Here is a 13,780-nt window from a genome sequence, read left to right as displayed (position 1 = left end):
ATTAGTGGGAGCAAGACTGTGTCAAAACTTGCAGTTCATTGTCATCTCCAGCTGTATCTGCAAGCTGACTTCCTGGACACCAAAAAACTTGAAAGCTACATATGTCCCCATGACTGCGGTCCTCAATAAATAGTACTTAAAAGAATTTATCCAATTTGTAAAACAGGTAAGAGTTACTAGTTTGACATATTGTCAGCCTTCAAAATTAGGCAGGATGGGGGGGAAGTCCTGTCTGCCTTCTACAAAGGCTGCCACCTACCCCTCCTCTGCCCAAGAGAAAAACAACCTGCAATTACCCCACTGATGAGCAGGTGGCCATTAAAGTCTGCAACTTAACATGGGCTACAATACTCACTTCCTCTTGCAGCGGGCTCTTCCCCATACCGCCCCAGACACACTCTCCACACGCGACTCGTACATTACCCATCTCTCTTCCAAGCACAGGTTTCACTCAGCCCAACAATGGATTCTCTGCCTCCCTGCTCGTCTCTACTGTTCAGTGAGGGGTCGTCTTAAAAATCAAAGCAATGGGGAAAATGTATTGTTGTCTTCCACAGACTTCATATGAATGAAAACTCACTTCTTTGGAATCTGTTTCAGAAATGCATCTTAACACAGTCATGGGAAGAAAAAAGTGAAAATAACCCCCCACACGCACTGCAAGGTTCACAGCTCTGCATCCACCACAACGCCCACCCAATCTCTGCAGCCTACTGGCACGGTACGCCTGGATATTACACCTTAAAAGCATATACATTCAACTGCTACATAAGTTCTTTATTGGTGGGAATGTTTTATTTGAGTATGTCTTTGAAGCCCAAATACAAAACCAAATGCAAAAGGAAGGTGGGAATTTCCCTAATTTTGCAATATAAAGAACGACTTCAGGATTAGAGGAAAGGGGGAGAAACAAGGCTCCTAAAGATGTATAATTGTTACCCAAAGGCAAACAATACATTTCAAATTCTCTGCAGAGCTTTATATTGTACTTACGGATTCAAAATAAAAAACCATTCACTTAACACAAAATAATCCAGTAAAGTATATTTAAGTGCCAAACTTGGAAGAAAGTGGCATTAAAAGAAAAATCTGAATGTTTTCCCATCTTCCCCAAATTAAGTAAAACAAAACCCAACACCCTTCAAACCAAATGAGATTTTGTGAGATTGTTACAACACTGTACAGTACACTCATAATTAAGATTTTGAAGTTGTGGGCAGGGTCAGGCTAGTATAAACAGATCTCACTCCAAGGATTGTTAACACAAGATGCGAACTGTAAGTAAAGTGCATGAAAGGAAGCCTGCTCAGCTAAATGAAGTAGACTGAAAGATCGGGAGTCAGCGGTCATTCGCCAGAGCGGCAGCAGGCCCGAAAACCACACTGCAAATTCTGGCATCCACTGGCGGGTTCAGCATGAGGACCTGCACAAAAACAGAACCAATGTGAAAAGAAGAAAAGGCCATTTATTTAGATCCAGAATGCTCATAACCTGGTAATTCAGAAGATGTCTCCTTTTTTTAATACACTAAACTTCATTCAGCACTGTGAAGTCTGAAACGCTGCCAGTACTCTCACAGTGTAAAAACCTCAGTTGGAACAGTCATTTTTCAAAAGATTTTTACTCCGATAGCTTGGTCCCATGAAGATAACACATTCAAAATGACACAGATGTACGATGAGCAACACTGAATGAGCAAGCTTAAGCAAGCTCTCACAGCTAGCTTTCAGAATGGAGTTATATTTTCACAATGCGTATTTAACTCCCATTTTTCAAATTCTGATGATGACTTCACGGCATTCCCAAAGAAACCATAATCTCCGAAACTATTTCTACTGTAATGGAAACAGTCTTTTAGTCTGGAAGGTTTTCTCTCCACGAACACTTCATGGTTGGCTAGACTCATGTACTCTGACTGGGAATTCAAAAACTAAAGAGAAAGTGACCTTCAGCGTCACTGCAGTTACCAGAAGCCGTAAGGCTAAGAAGTAGCCATTCAAAAAGAAAGAAAAAGTTGTGAGCACAGACAGTAGAAACCAACACTGTAATTCTACCCACCTCCACTTACCTTTGCTTACGGTTATCCCTTTAATTTGAAATGTTAAAGTGATCATGAGATAAACTATTAGATTTATTAGTACAGGATTTTATTTCCTGCAGCCATATGCCTGCTGTAGAGACACAAACATTTACATTCAGGTTGGCTGAACTCTGGCACCCAACGTAAACTGGAAATGGGTTGCTGAGTTAACTCAAACAAGCTGGTAAAGACCTAATCAGGACAACCTGAATTTCCCCCCTTTGTATTTAAGACAAATCAGAGAATATTTAAGGTGTTTTTAATACATTTAGAAAGGACTAGCAAAATAGTGTAAGGAACTAGGGCACCATGCTACGTCTGGCTTGTTTTTTTCCCCTTGAACAGTAACTTAAGTCGTAATTCAATTAATTTCCAAGAACCTGGCATCTGGAAATCAGCTTTCTGCTTCATGCCACACACCGATGAGCAATATTCTACAAAGTAATTAAGTTAACATGCATGAGACTGAATAGAACGAACCTGAAGCTACAATGAAGGACAATGGTTACAGTATGCAAAATAGTAAACTTTTCATTTGTCAATAAACTCATTTTCCTTTTCAAATCTTTTTGTTCACCTGAACTAAATTTTGACCCTTCAAGTCACTTACGAGCTAGAGTTTGAAAGCTTCTTCGTTAGTCCTTTAAAAAGGAGACTCAGTGCTTCTGAATAGCTGGTTTAGCAGAGCATGTTCTGTGCAGCAGCATTTTCCAAGTCGTAGCTGACCTTCCTCAGCATTGCCACAGCTAAGCAGCGCATCAGTAATTTTGAAGCGACTGTCACATTTTAGTAAAATGCTTGTTGACAAAACATACAGAACCACAACATCCCAAGGAAGGGAATACTCAGTACACTTCAATATTGTTTTCCATCCTTGCTCATTTTAAGAATGTTCTTCCTCATGCTTGTAACTGGAACATAAAAACTGCCCTTCTAGGTCTGAACAATGGTCCATCTAACCCTACCTTCACCACTGGCAACAGCAAGTGTTATCTAGGAAGACGATATAAGCCTATCATGCGTACCTTTTATGTCTTCCCAGCATCCCTAACTGTTGTAGTAGGGACACTGAAGTCCATTCCCTTTAGTATTTGTTCATGGCTCAGTTGTGCATGCATTTGTTTAACCTCTTTTTAAACCTGCTGATACTAAGTGCTTCCGCAATTCCCCACAGGACCAAGTTCCAGAAGCTCACTACGTTGTGCATCTGCTTTAAATCAATCGCCTACCCATTTCATCTGCTGTCGCTGAGCTCTACTACTGCAGAATTTGTAGAGTTACTGTTGCACATTCATCTCATCTACTGCCTTCCCAGTTCTGTAAAGTCACCCCCCTTCCTGCCTTCTCATTCCCATATTAAAACATTCCAGCCTTTTGAGTGTCTCCTTGCAAGACAGCTGCTCGGTTCCCTAACTTTTTAGTAGACCTCTTCTGTATCTTCTGTAAGTCCATTACATATACTCCTCAAGACGGGGAGACCAAAACCGCATGCAGTACTCCAAACGTGAGTGCCCCAAGGCTTCCAGGACCATGCAGCAACACCCTCTATCTTGTTCCCAACACCCTGATGATGCATAACATTGGTGGCTTTTTTGGCTGCTGCTGCAAACAGGAAAGATCTCAGAATTAGCACTTGACAGCTCTCCGAAATCTTTGTCTCCACATTGCAACTGCCAGCTCTGAATTCAGTTTCTTGCAATCACAGTTTGATTACTCCCAACCACGCAGACATATAACCATACATACAGCTATACTGAAGCTCTTAAGAAGTCCTTCTGGAAATCTTCAGCACCAGTATCATTACTTGAGGCAGCTCAGTACCACTCAAAAAATTGGAAATTACTGCGTGCATTTCTTACACCACAACAGCAATGGAAATGCTGAATAAGACTGATCACAGCACAGAACTCTTGGGGGGGGGGGGGGGGGGCACACAGGGAGAGAGATGTCACCTCCCAGATTCCTATCCATCCTGAACAGTGACCACTAAGCCCTGCCCTTTCTTCCTATCCTTTAATTAGCTTTCAGTTTTTAAATTTTAACCAGTCTTATAGCAACTTAAGTCTCAAACACTTAGAAACTTCTAAGTAAACTGCATCATCTGAAAAGTTTATAGGTTCATTTCCCAATTTATTGAATTACAAATGACATTAACCACATCACAATGAAAATTCACCCTTCTTCCTATGCTGCATTTCTTGTCCCATGTCTAATCCTCATACCATCACTAACTTTCCTTTATAGCCTCTGATAAAGAACTCCAATGAAATGAAATATTCAGGGTTCAAACCACATCTCCTGAAATCTGCCACCATGTATTCTTTCTTAGCATATACAGGCAATTCTCATAATTTGGAGGGTATTTTATGCTCTTTTTACAAGGTAGTAAGTGTCATTAATGGCAATTTTAACAGTAAAGCTATTTGCTTATGACTCATTTCATTTATGTTTTGACATGTCAGTTGATCTCCTCCATCACAGGTCGTTTATCTCCTCTATAAATGCCCTAGCCCTCCTTAGTTTGTTCTTTTTACATTTGATACAGATAGCAAAATTCAAATGCCTTTGCTTTTCATAGACAGAGACTGTTTTTGTTTCCCTAGCTTTATTTACTACAACTGACAGTTGGCTGCATCTCTTTGCTTCCTAATCTCTGATTTCCCCAGTCTTTGCTACTGACCTCATATGGACTGGACTTGGTTTTCAAACTATCTCTGTTTAAGTTCAAATGGCCTCTTTAATCTTGCCAAAAAACACTCTCTCCTGTTTCCTTTGGACTCTATATACAAGGTCTCCAATTCATCTCACCTCACTAGTGCACCAGGTTAAGCAATATGGTAACTGTATACAGTTCCTTTTATATTGTCCAGTGAGTTCCAGCTCTTACAGTGGGTCTGAATCACTTTCAGAAAGGTCCCTCTCTTCACAGTCCCTTAAGACTGTGAAGGCTTAACGAGTGCTAGCAGTGAAGTGCCTAGATGAAATGTGTTTTGGGCTGGTTCACCTGGGAAAGCAAAGTTAATCAGATTCTCATCTAACCTGCCACAGTCTACATTACTGGTTTGGCTACCTCTAAACTGGATTATTGTAATTCTCTTTACGTGCATGTCTGATAACTCAGATGCTTCAGGTCACCCAGAATAGAGGTGTCTCTACTCATGATGAACAGCTCTCAGTGTTTTCAAATAAAGTACATATAAACACGTCTTGCAATATAAGAAAGGAGCACAACTATTTGATTACTCCATTTTGTTACATGTACTAGTGAAATAAAAATTAGTGAAAATTTTCTAGAAAGAAGTTAGGCGTTTCACCAAGAATACATGACAACCCAGACCAAGACCATGGTGAAAGAGCCACTCCAGCCTGCACAATTGGCTGCCACCACCACATCCCTTTAGCCTCTTGTTCTAGCTCTCGCCTGTGGCAGCAGAAACATTCATGTGGTCTACAGCAAGATGGATCCCTGACCCATGTACAAAGAAAAGGGGGGGGGGGGAAGGCTTTCAGCTACCCCAGTTCTTGATTGAGTTTACCAAGTAGCCACACAAAGATTAATGCTGGCCACAGGAAGGCAGTAAGAATGAGCTGGGAAGGACACAAAGGAGGGAAGGAAAGACAGTTCTTTTTCACAGCCACCACCAGCAAGAGGCTCCATCATCATCAAGACTGCATACCGTATTTGATGGTAATGTAGCAAAAGTAATACATTGCAAGGGAATTACCAAAAGAGTGATCAAATTAAGCATTAGCTTTAAAAAATACATAATGGCAATACTGAATTCACATCTGAGTTTACTAAGTGCTACTCTCTATCAGCCTTTGGTAGGGTTACACTTACAGACCTTCATGAGAGCACCTTGGTTATCCGTAGAACTTAAAGAGAGGCCAAACTCTTGAAGTCTAACAACAATGCGTTCCCATATAAATCTGCACACACGAGCCCATAAATCTTAACAGAAATTGCAAAGTCTTGACTCCATTGCTGGAAGACAGATCAAACTATGATCAATGAATTTCTAAGTGCCAGAAGAAAAGAGTGAGCCATCAGAATCACCACAACTTTATTTCATTAATGCCCTATTTCTTTAATTACAGCACCTGAGGACTACATCATTAAAAAAACTCTAGAAACTGAATCATACTTAAAAGCTGCAAGAGCTACTGCTGCAGAAATTAGGGAGCCCCATTTTTCTAATCCTGAAGCTGACAGCACTCCAGGCTTTAAAACTGAGAATACAGTAAGGAGATTGAACACAGCTGGACAAAAGAGCCTATGGGCGAATATAAACTTCTAAGTGGCAAGAGGTAACTCAAACATTAAAAACTCTTCTTACTGAGTTCAGTGTGATTTACAATCAAATGTGTTTTAGACATTAAACAAAATCAGCAATTAGAAGGGGTGTATACTGACAGACTTGTTTTCAGCTGCAGCTGAGGGTTATCTAACTCCAAGTCTCCAGTGTTGAGCAAAACATAGGTAGAGAGCCTAAACATCAGAATGCAAACCAAGAATTGAAGTCATACTAACAGTAAACAAACAGAAAATAAATCTGGAAGTGTGTGCAAACTCATGGTCTCTGCTCATAAAAACTGCATCATATTACTGCTGTGCAACAGCAGTCTGACTCAGACCCAGCTGAGTCTATCTAACCATAGCTGCTCTACCTTTTTCGTTTTAGTCTACTAAAAAGGTAGAACAGCTATGGTTAGACCAGCGCTTGCAATAAAAATCTGAAAATTGCAAACAAACATGCCTACCAAACAAGTCCAGCAAGCCTCCACAAAGAAAATCCAATGAAGCTGTGTATAAGGGCCCCCGTTAGGCTCAGTGTTTATAGAAAAAAAATCTGAAAATAGGCTGTAGGTGAAAGTAAAGCCCTTATATGTCAACAGATGACAAAGGGGTATCTTTCTTATTCAAAGATGGCTAAATTCCATGCTGTTGGCTCCATTTTTTGTTCTGCAAGACTGATTGGTTTTCCAACGTGATCCCAGAACATATCTCCTTCTCCGAAAACAACCCCCAATAAGCTGGTGGGCAAAAAAAAATCATGAAATTATTCTCTACATGCTTATAGACCAGTAATCTTTGTGCAGCAGTTAATAATACAATCTATGTATGTGCAAAAATAAACAGCTTCAGATATGGATTGATTTAAATGAAACAGCTATTGCTTGCCCTACAGTTACTTTAGAAATACCAAATGATACAGAAATAGTTCAAGCTGTCACAGAAATCCTGCTGCCCACAGAGTGGAGTAAGGCATTAGTTTCACACTGAATAGCTCCATCACAATGAAGTTTGAGTGAAAATACAGAGAACAGTACTCAGATAAAACCACAGGGGATTCAGTTATAAAAGGTTATTTCCCATTTCAGAATTTTGCTAGGACACCCCTGTAAGTTTTTATCGACTTCCTTCTTAAAGGAAACAGCCACAAACTTCTGAGATGCTACTATTTCTCAACAGATGTGAGAAGTCAGACCATTACAGCCTCACTCTCCTGTTGATTTCTCTCTACAGGAGTAACTGTTCATCTAAAGGCATGCACAATGCTTTACAGAACCAAGCAGAGCTTATAGGCTCACAGCTTCCAGCATGCAGTAAAAGGAAGGAAATAAACAGGAAAAGCATCAGGACAACTTTACAGAATAATTCCAAAAAGTATTCTGTTTAAATATAAATAATTTCTTGAGAATATTCTGGAACAGCCAAGCTTTAAAGTGATTTAAAAGTTATTTTAAAAAGTTATTAAAGTGATTTAAAATATTTAAAAATCTCTTCTCACACAAGAGATTCTGGCTTTGTAAACTAATACTAAGACAACATAGTATATTTTAGGGACAAGGAGAGAAACACAAATGTCTGAAGACAAACCAGAACATCAAGTCTGGTATTACAGACAGAAGTGAAAACAGAGGAAAAATAGCAAGGAATCGGATGTAAAAGGTAAAAGGCTTTTAACTGGTTTTGAAGACATCTTTAAACTCAACACAATGCAGGAAGGAGAGTCACTGAAGGATTTTAAAAAAGGAACTGAAGATTTTTAAAAGCTGTAGTCTGAATGGAATGGAAGGAAGTAACAAAAAGCAAGTGTCTCAAAAACAAAAAAACCCCACAAAACTAGTCAGTGACAAAAAAGTGTATAAAGAACTGCAAAAATTATGGAAGCAAAATATGATTTAATACTTTGACTTCTAATATTAGGATCCAATCCAAGTGCATCATCTTATATCAATTTCAGTGAATTGAATACCCAAATGTCAGCAGAGATCTACTTGTAGTACCAAAGCTCTGGCATCCTGTACCCCTGCTGTGGCTGCATCTTGATATAGATGCAAATTACCCAGCTGAACACCATGAACTACCAGGGAATATAGTTTTGTTTTACACACAATTAGCTTTTATAATCCTGTGAACTCAGTTATTATCCTCCTTTTCCCTTCCTTTCTGTTGCACTTACCTGTTTTAAATTCACACGTGGAGTACAAGTCACACCATGGTTCCCATTTCTAATGCTATGAGTGCTTACTGGACCTAACATAACAGGCTGAATTCCAGCGTGGTAAACACTGAAAGGACTTTCACCATAAACATACTTTATGCACTTATCCAGATCCTTCCCCAGCTTAGATCCATCCCTAAGTTACTCACTCAAGCAAAACCAGAAAAACTAAATTACATTTTCCATAAAGACACGTGACGGTAGGATCAAAAATATCCTATACCAGAACTACTGCAATAGGGGAGGTTTGCATGGCAAAACATGTCATTCCTTTCCTAAAAATCACCGCTTTGGCACCAATCTAATGAAGACTCTGTCTGAAGTTATGGCCATAAAGAAAACATACAACTACATGATTTACAGGGAAGATATGGAGAGGGCAAGTATGTATTAGCTATATGGAAACTTACTTTCTAGCTCCTATTATTTATGCTGAACTAAATTATGACATACATGGACTAAAAATGCTTTCCTAGGTAATACAGAACGGTACTAGTGTCAAGCAAAAAAACCCAAAAGAATAAGTGAGAAAAAACTGACTTAACAGTTACCATTTCATAATTAATCTATGAAACTCAGTCCTACACAGCCAAGAAAAAAAAGTGGGGTTTTGGTGGTTCTTTTTGTTTTGATTTAACAAGTGTGTTTAAATCAAACATTGCTCCCCAGAAAAGCACCACATCTTCATAAAAAGACATTACCGTTAATGTTGTCACAGTAGTAAAAGTGTTCATCGTTTAAAGAAGGGCATGCAGAAACTAAATCCTGCAGGCCTGCACCAGTTACAGTAAGACAACCCGAGAGGTTAAGGTGTTCCAAATGTGGCAGTCCTCCTCCCAGAGTCAATGCCCTGTTAACAGACAGAAGAGAGGTGTTAAGAGCCCGTACAGCACTAGACTGACAAGTACTCCACTACATCACCATGTCACAGACTTAATTGCATCTTGTAACAAACAAACAACACACACCTCTAATCAACCATGTAGTTTTAAGTCTGGCAGCTTCATACCCTATAAAGGGGATCACCCCTGCAGCAGTATAACAGACCTGAAAAATGAACCGATTTCTACAGAAAGTAACAATTCCTTCTGACAGACTTAAATGGTAAATCACTTCATTTATGAATGACTCCAGAGATGACCAAATATTTCAAAGAACTACCAAAACATTCTTCTCCAATACACCACTGATTTTGGCAACTCTTCCAAGGTGATGTATATTCCTCAACCCACCCTGCAAGTATGACAATCCCAAGTCTGGTGCATTACACTTCCAAAAGTCTGAGTGTCTTACATTTTTTTGGTTAAAATTATTTTGGAACTCAAATTTGTATTTTCCTAGGGCTGACAACAGACCCTCTCTCTGCCAACACATCACCTTATTATTCAAGAGGAATTCTCTATTTTTTGTCTGAGTGCAAGAGAGTGTGGCTGCTGATGCAGCAGCCTCATGGATGTATCACACCTGAGCAATCACTCCATGTTAGGCTGCTTGCTTCTCTGTGAGCTCACAGGGCAGCCAGCCCAAGTTCAACCACAAACAAGCTCACCCACCTGAAAAAACCACCAGGCTTGAATCACCAAGCTACAGATCCAAGCCAGGACATAAAACTGAAAATGCCTTCAGAGCATCACTGTACCATTTTCTCCTGTCAGCAGGCAGAAGTAGAACTGTTGACCACAAAACCAGCTATCAGTTAACAACTTCTCTATGAAATGAACTGGCATGTGTTTCTGTTAGGAGGTTTCATTCTATTTCCTCAGGGACTCAAACTATTCTGGTGAGTGCAAGAAGCACTTTGCAGCACATTCTCAGCTCTTAAATACTGTCTTTTATCCAAAACACATGAGAACCACCACTACAGGAGACATCTGAACAGCTGGTACTTCTGAACATCAAATGGGGATGAAGTCTCCGGAGAGACAAATAAATGCCAGCAGCACCTCACACTATTTCTTAAGTTGACTACAGCATACAGTACAGGTAGGCATGAAGTCTTCCCACTCCGAGCAGCTTTAATGAGCCCTTAGTGCTGCAGCACACCTGAGCAGGTGGCTGCAAGTACTTCAGCCTCATCCCATTTTCATTATGAACCAATAACTACATTTTTCTGACACGATACAAAACATCAATGGCAAATATTATCACACACAGGAAATTTTGTAACTCTCAAAGCCATCTCAATGTTCAAGTCAACAATTTTTTCTCCTCCTTTAATTGCTCTATGAAGTCATATTTAACATGATGTTCTGAACATACAAAATTATCATAGAATCATGGAATCATTTAGGTTGGAAAAGTCCCTTAAGATCATCAAGGCCAACTGTAAACCTAACACTGCCAAGTCCACCACTAAACCATGTCCCTAAGCACCACATCTACACGTCTTCCAAATACCTCCAGGGATCTGGGCAGCCTGTTCCAATGTTTAACTACTCTTTCAGTAAAGAAATTTTTCCTTACATCCAATCTAAACCTCCCCTGGTGCAACTTGAGGCCATTTCCTCTCGTCCTTTCGCCAGTTACTTGGGAGAAGAGACCGACACCCACCTCGCTACAACCTCCTTTCAGGTAGTTGTAGAGAGCAATGAGGTCTCCCCTCAGCCTCCTTTTCTCCAGGCTAAACAACCCCAGCTCCCTCAGCCGCTCCTCATAAGGCTTGTTCTCCAGACCCCTCACCAGCCTCGTTGCCCTTCTCTGGACACGCTCCAGCACCTCGACGTCCTTCTTGTAGTGAGGGGCCCAAAACTGAACACAGTATTCGAGGTGCGGCCTCACCAGGGCCGAGTACAGGGGCACGATCACTTCCCTACTCCTGCTGGCCACACTATTTCTGATACAGGCCAGGATGCCATTGGCCTTCTTGGCCACCTGGGCACACTGCCGGCTCATGTTCAGCCGGCTGTCGACCAACACCCCCAGGTCCTTTTCCGCCAGGCAGCTTTCCAACCACTCTTCCCCAAGCCTGTAGCGCTGCATGGGGTTGTTGTGGCCAAAGTGCAGGACCCGGCACTTGGCCTTGTTGAAGCTCATACAGTGGGCCTGGGCCCACCGATCCAGCCTGTCCAGGTCCCTCTGCAGAGCCTTCCTACCCTCGAGCAGATCAACACTGCCGCCCAACTTGGTGTCGTCTGCAAACTTACTGAGGGTGCACTCGATCCCCTCATCCAGATCATTGATAAAGATATTAAACAGAACTGGCCCCAATACTGAGCCCTGGGGAACACCGCTCGTGACCGGCCGCCAACTGGATTGAACTCCATTTACCACAACTCTCTGGGCCCGGCCGTCCAGCCAGTTTTTAACCCAGCGCAGAGTACACCTGTCTAAGCCGTGAGCCGCCAGCTTCTCCAGGAGAATGCTGTGGGAGACGGTGTCAAAGGCCTTACTGAAGTCCAGGTAGACCACATGAGATGGTGGTCCATCTGACTGCTCCAGCCTGACTGCTCCTGTGCTGGCTGGGACCCGCATCTCCACGTCCCCAACCCGCCTCCACGTCCCCAACCCATCGCCATGGCCCAGCCCATCTCCACGTCACCCAACCCATCTCCACATCCCCAGCCCATCTCCATGCCTTCCGGGCACTAGTGCCCTCCCCAAGGGAGCCGTGGGTGGTGTCACGTCCCACCTGCGGGAAGGGGAGAGCGCCTAAGGTCCGCAAATCCCCTCGGTGTGGAGTAAGGTGAAATAACACTCAAGGTCCAAAAACAAGCTCCCGCTTTCATGGCACGAGCACTTCTATAAGCACCAACCCTCTATGTGTTAATATATAACACAAGCTAAGCGGCTTTGTGAGGAGTGGAGGTAGGCCTCGTATTATTCAGGAATGTCAAGAGCAGAGCGCAAGAAGGAGAAGGAGGAGAGAGAAAGAGAAGGAGAGAGCTGGGAAGCAGGAGAGAGGGAGAGAGAGAGAAAGAAATCACCAATCCCGGATCCAGCGTTGGACGTGCCAACGGGGGGTGTCGGTGTGGAGAGTGCCCCAAGGAGGCTCACGTGCGCCCCTATTTATTGGCTGCAGCCCAAGGTTTCGAGAGTCTTCTCTTACCCCAGCTCCAGGAGTGGTTGAGACATTAGTCAGTCAAGGAGAGTGACACCGGGCCCCTCCCCGCGGCTGGCTTCTGGAGCTTTCCCTGGGGCATTGCCTGTGCTTACAGCACAGCCACGTGGGCCTCGTCCCTTACAGAGCCCATGGGAAGCCCGCGCTGGAGCAGCTTTGCTGGCAGGACTTGTGGCCCTGTGGGGGACCCACGCTGGAGCAGCCTGTTCCTGAAGGACTGCACCCCCTGGGAAGGACCCACGCTGGAGCAGTTGGTGGAGGACTGTCTCCCGTGGGAGGGACCCCACGCTGGAGCAGGGCAAGAGCGTCAGGAGGACGGAGCGGCAGAGACAACGTGCGATGAACTGGCCGCAAGCCCCATTCCCCGTCCCCCTGCGCCGCTCAGGCGGAGGAGGTGGAGAATTCGGGAGGGAAGTTGAGCCTGGGAAGAAGGGAGGGCTGGGGGGAAGGGGTTTATAGATTTGTTCTTCTTTCTCATTATCCGACGTCCTTGTTAATTGGCAATAAAATAATTTAATTCCCCCGAGTCGAGCCTGTTTTGCCCGTGAGGGTACTTGCTGAGTGACCTCCCTGCCCTGATCTCCACCCACGAGCCTTTTGTCGTGTTTTCTCCCCCTTGCCCAGCTGAGGAGGGCAGTGACAGAGTGGCTGGGTGGGCACCAGAGCCCAGCCAAGGTCAACCCACCACCGCGTCTTCAGCGGCTGCACCGGAGCCCTCGGCATCCCCCTCCGGTCACGGTGGTGCCCATCGTCCCCTGCCCCCTGCCCCCTGCGCGGTGGGGACAGCAGCCCCTGCTTCGGAGCGTGGCTGGGAGCGGCCCCTGCCCGGCACAGAGCCCTGTGTGCGCCTGGGCTGCGTGTCCGGGGCTCCTTTCTGGGCTCCATCCTGGGGCTCCATTGCGGGGGTCCATGCCGGCGACCCCTGTGGGGACAGCCCATCCCCAGGTGACCGTGACGCGGGCAGGGCAATGGGCAGGACTCGGCTCAGCCCCCCGTCCCCGAGCCCCCAGCCCCAGCGCTGACGGCCCTTGTGCAGCCCATGGGGCCACCGGTCCCACATCCCCGGGCCTGGTGCGGACCCCTCTCCTGTGACAGGCTCAGGCACGGGGGGCCGGGGCAGGGCTGGGCGCAGGG

The 13,780-nt window shown here is 44.0% G+C and overlaps 1 protein-coding gene across 1 annotated transcript in view; it reads right to left on the bottom strand.

The window, feature by feature from the left end:
* Positions 1 to 773: 773 nt before the first annotated feature.
* FBXL5 (F-box and leucine-rich repeat protein 5) overlaps positions 774 to 13,780 on the bottom strand; it is a 29,226-nt gene continuing 16,219 nt past the window's right edge. The window contains exons 9-10 of the mRNA XM_009324097.1: positions 9,291 to 9,439; positions 774 to 1,423 (exon numbers count right to left, since the gene is read on the bottom strand). Coding sequence (XP_009322372.1) covers positions 1,347 to 1,423; positions 9,291 to 9,439 — 226 coding nt within the window. The 3' untranslated portion in view covers positions 774 to 1,346. The remainder of the gene's footprint in view (positions 1,424 to 9,290; positions 9,440 to 13,780) is intronic.

Source organism: Pygoscelis adeliae, unplaced genomic scaffold, assembly GCF_000699105.1.
Source record: "Pygoscelis adeliae isolate BGI_AS28 unplaced genomic scaffold, ASM69910v1 Scaffold24, whole genome shotgun sequence".
NCBI classification, from domain to species: Eukaryota; Metazoa; Chordata; class Aves; order Sphenisciformes; family Spheniscidae; genus Pygoscelis; species Pygoscelis adeliae.
This window is presented reverse-complemented; position numbering and strand designations above follow the sequence as displayed.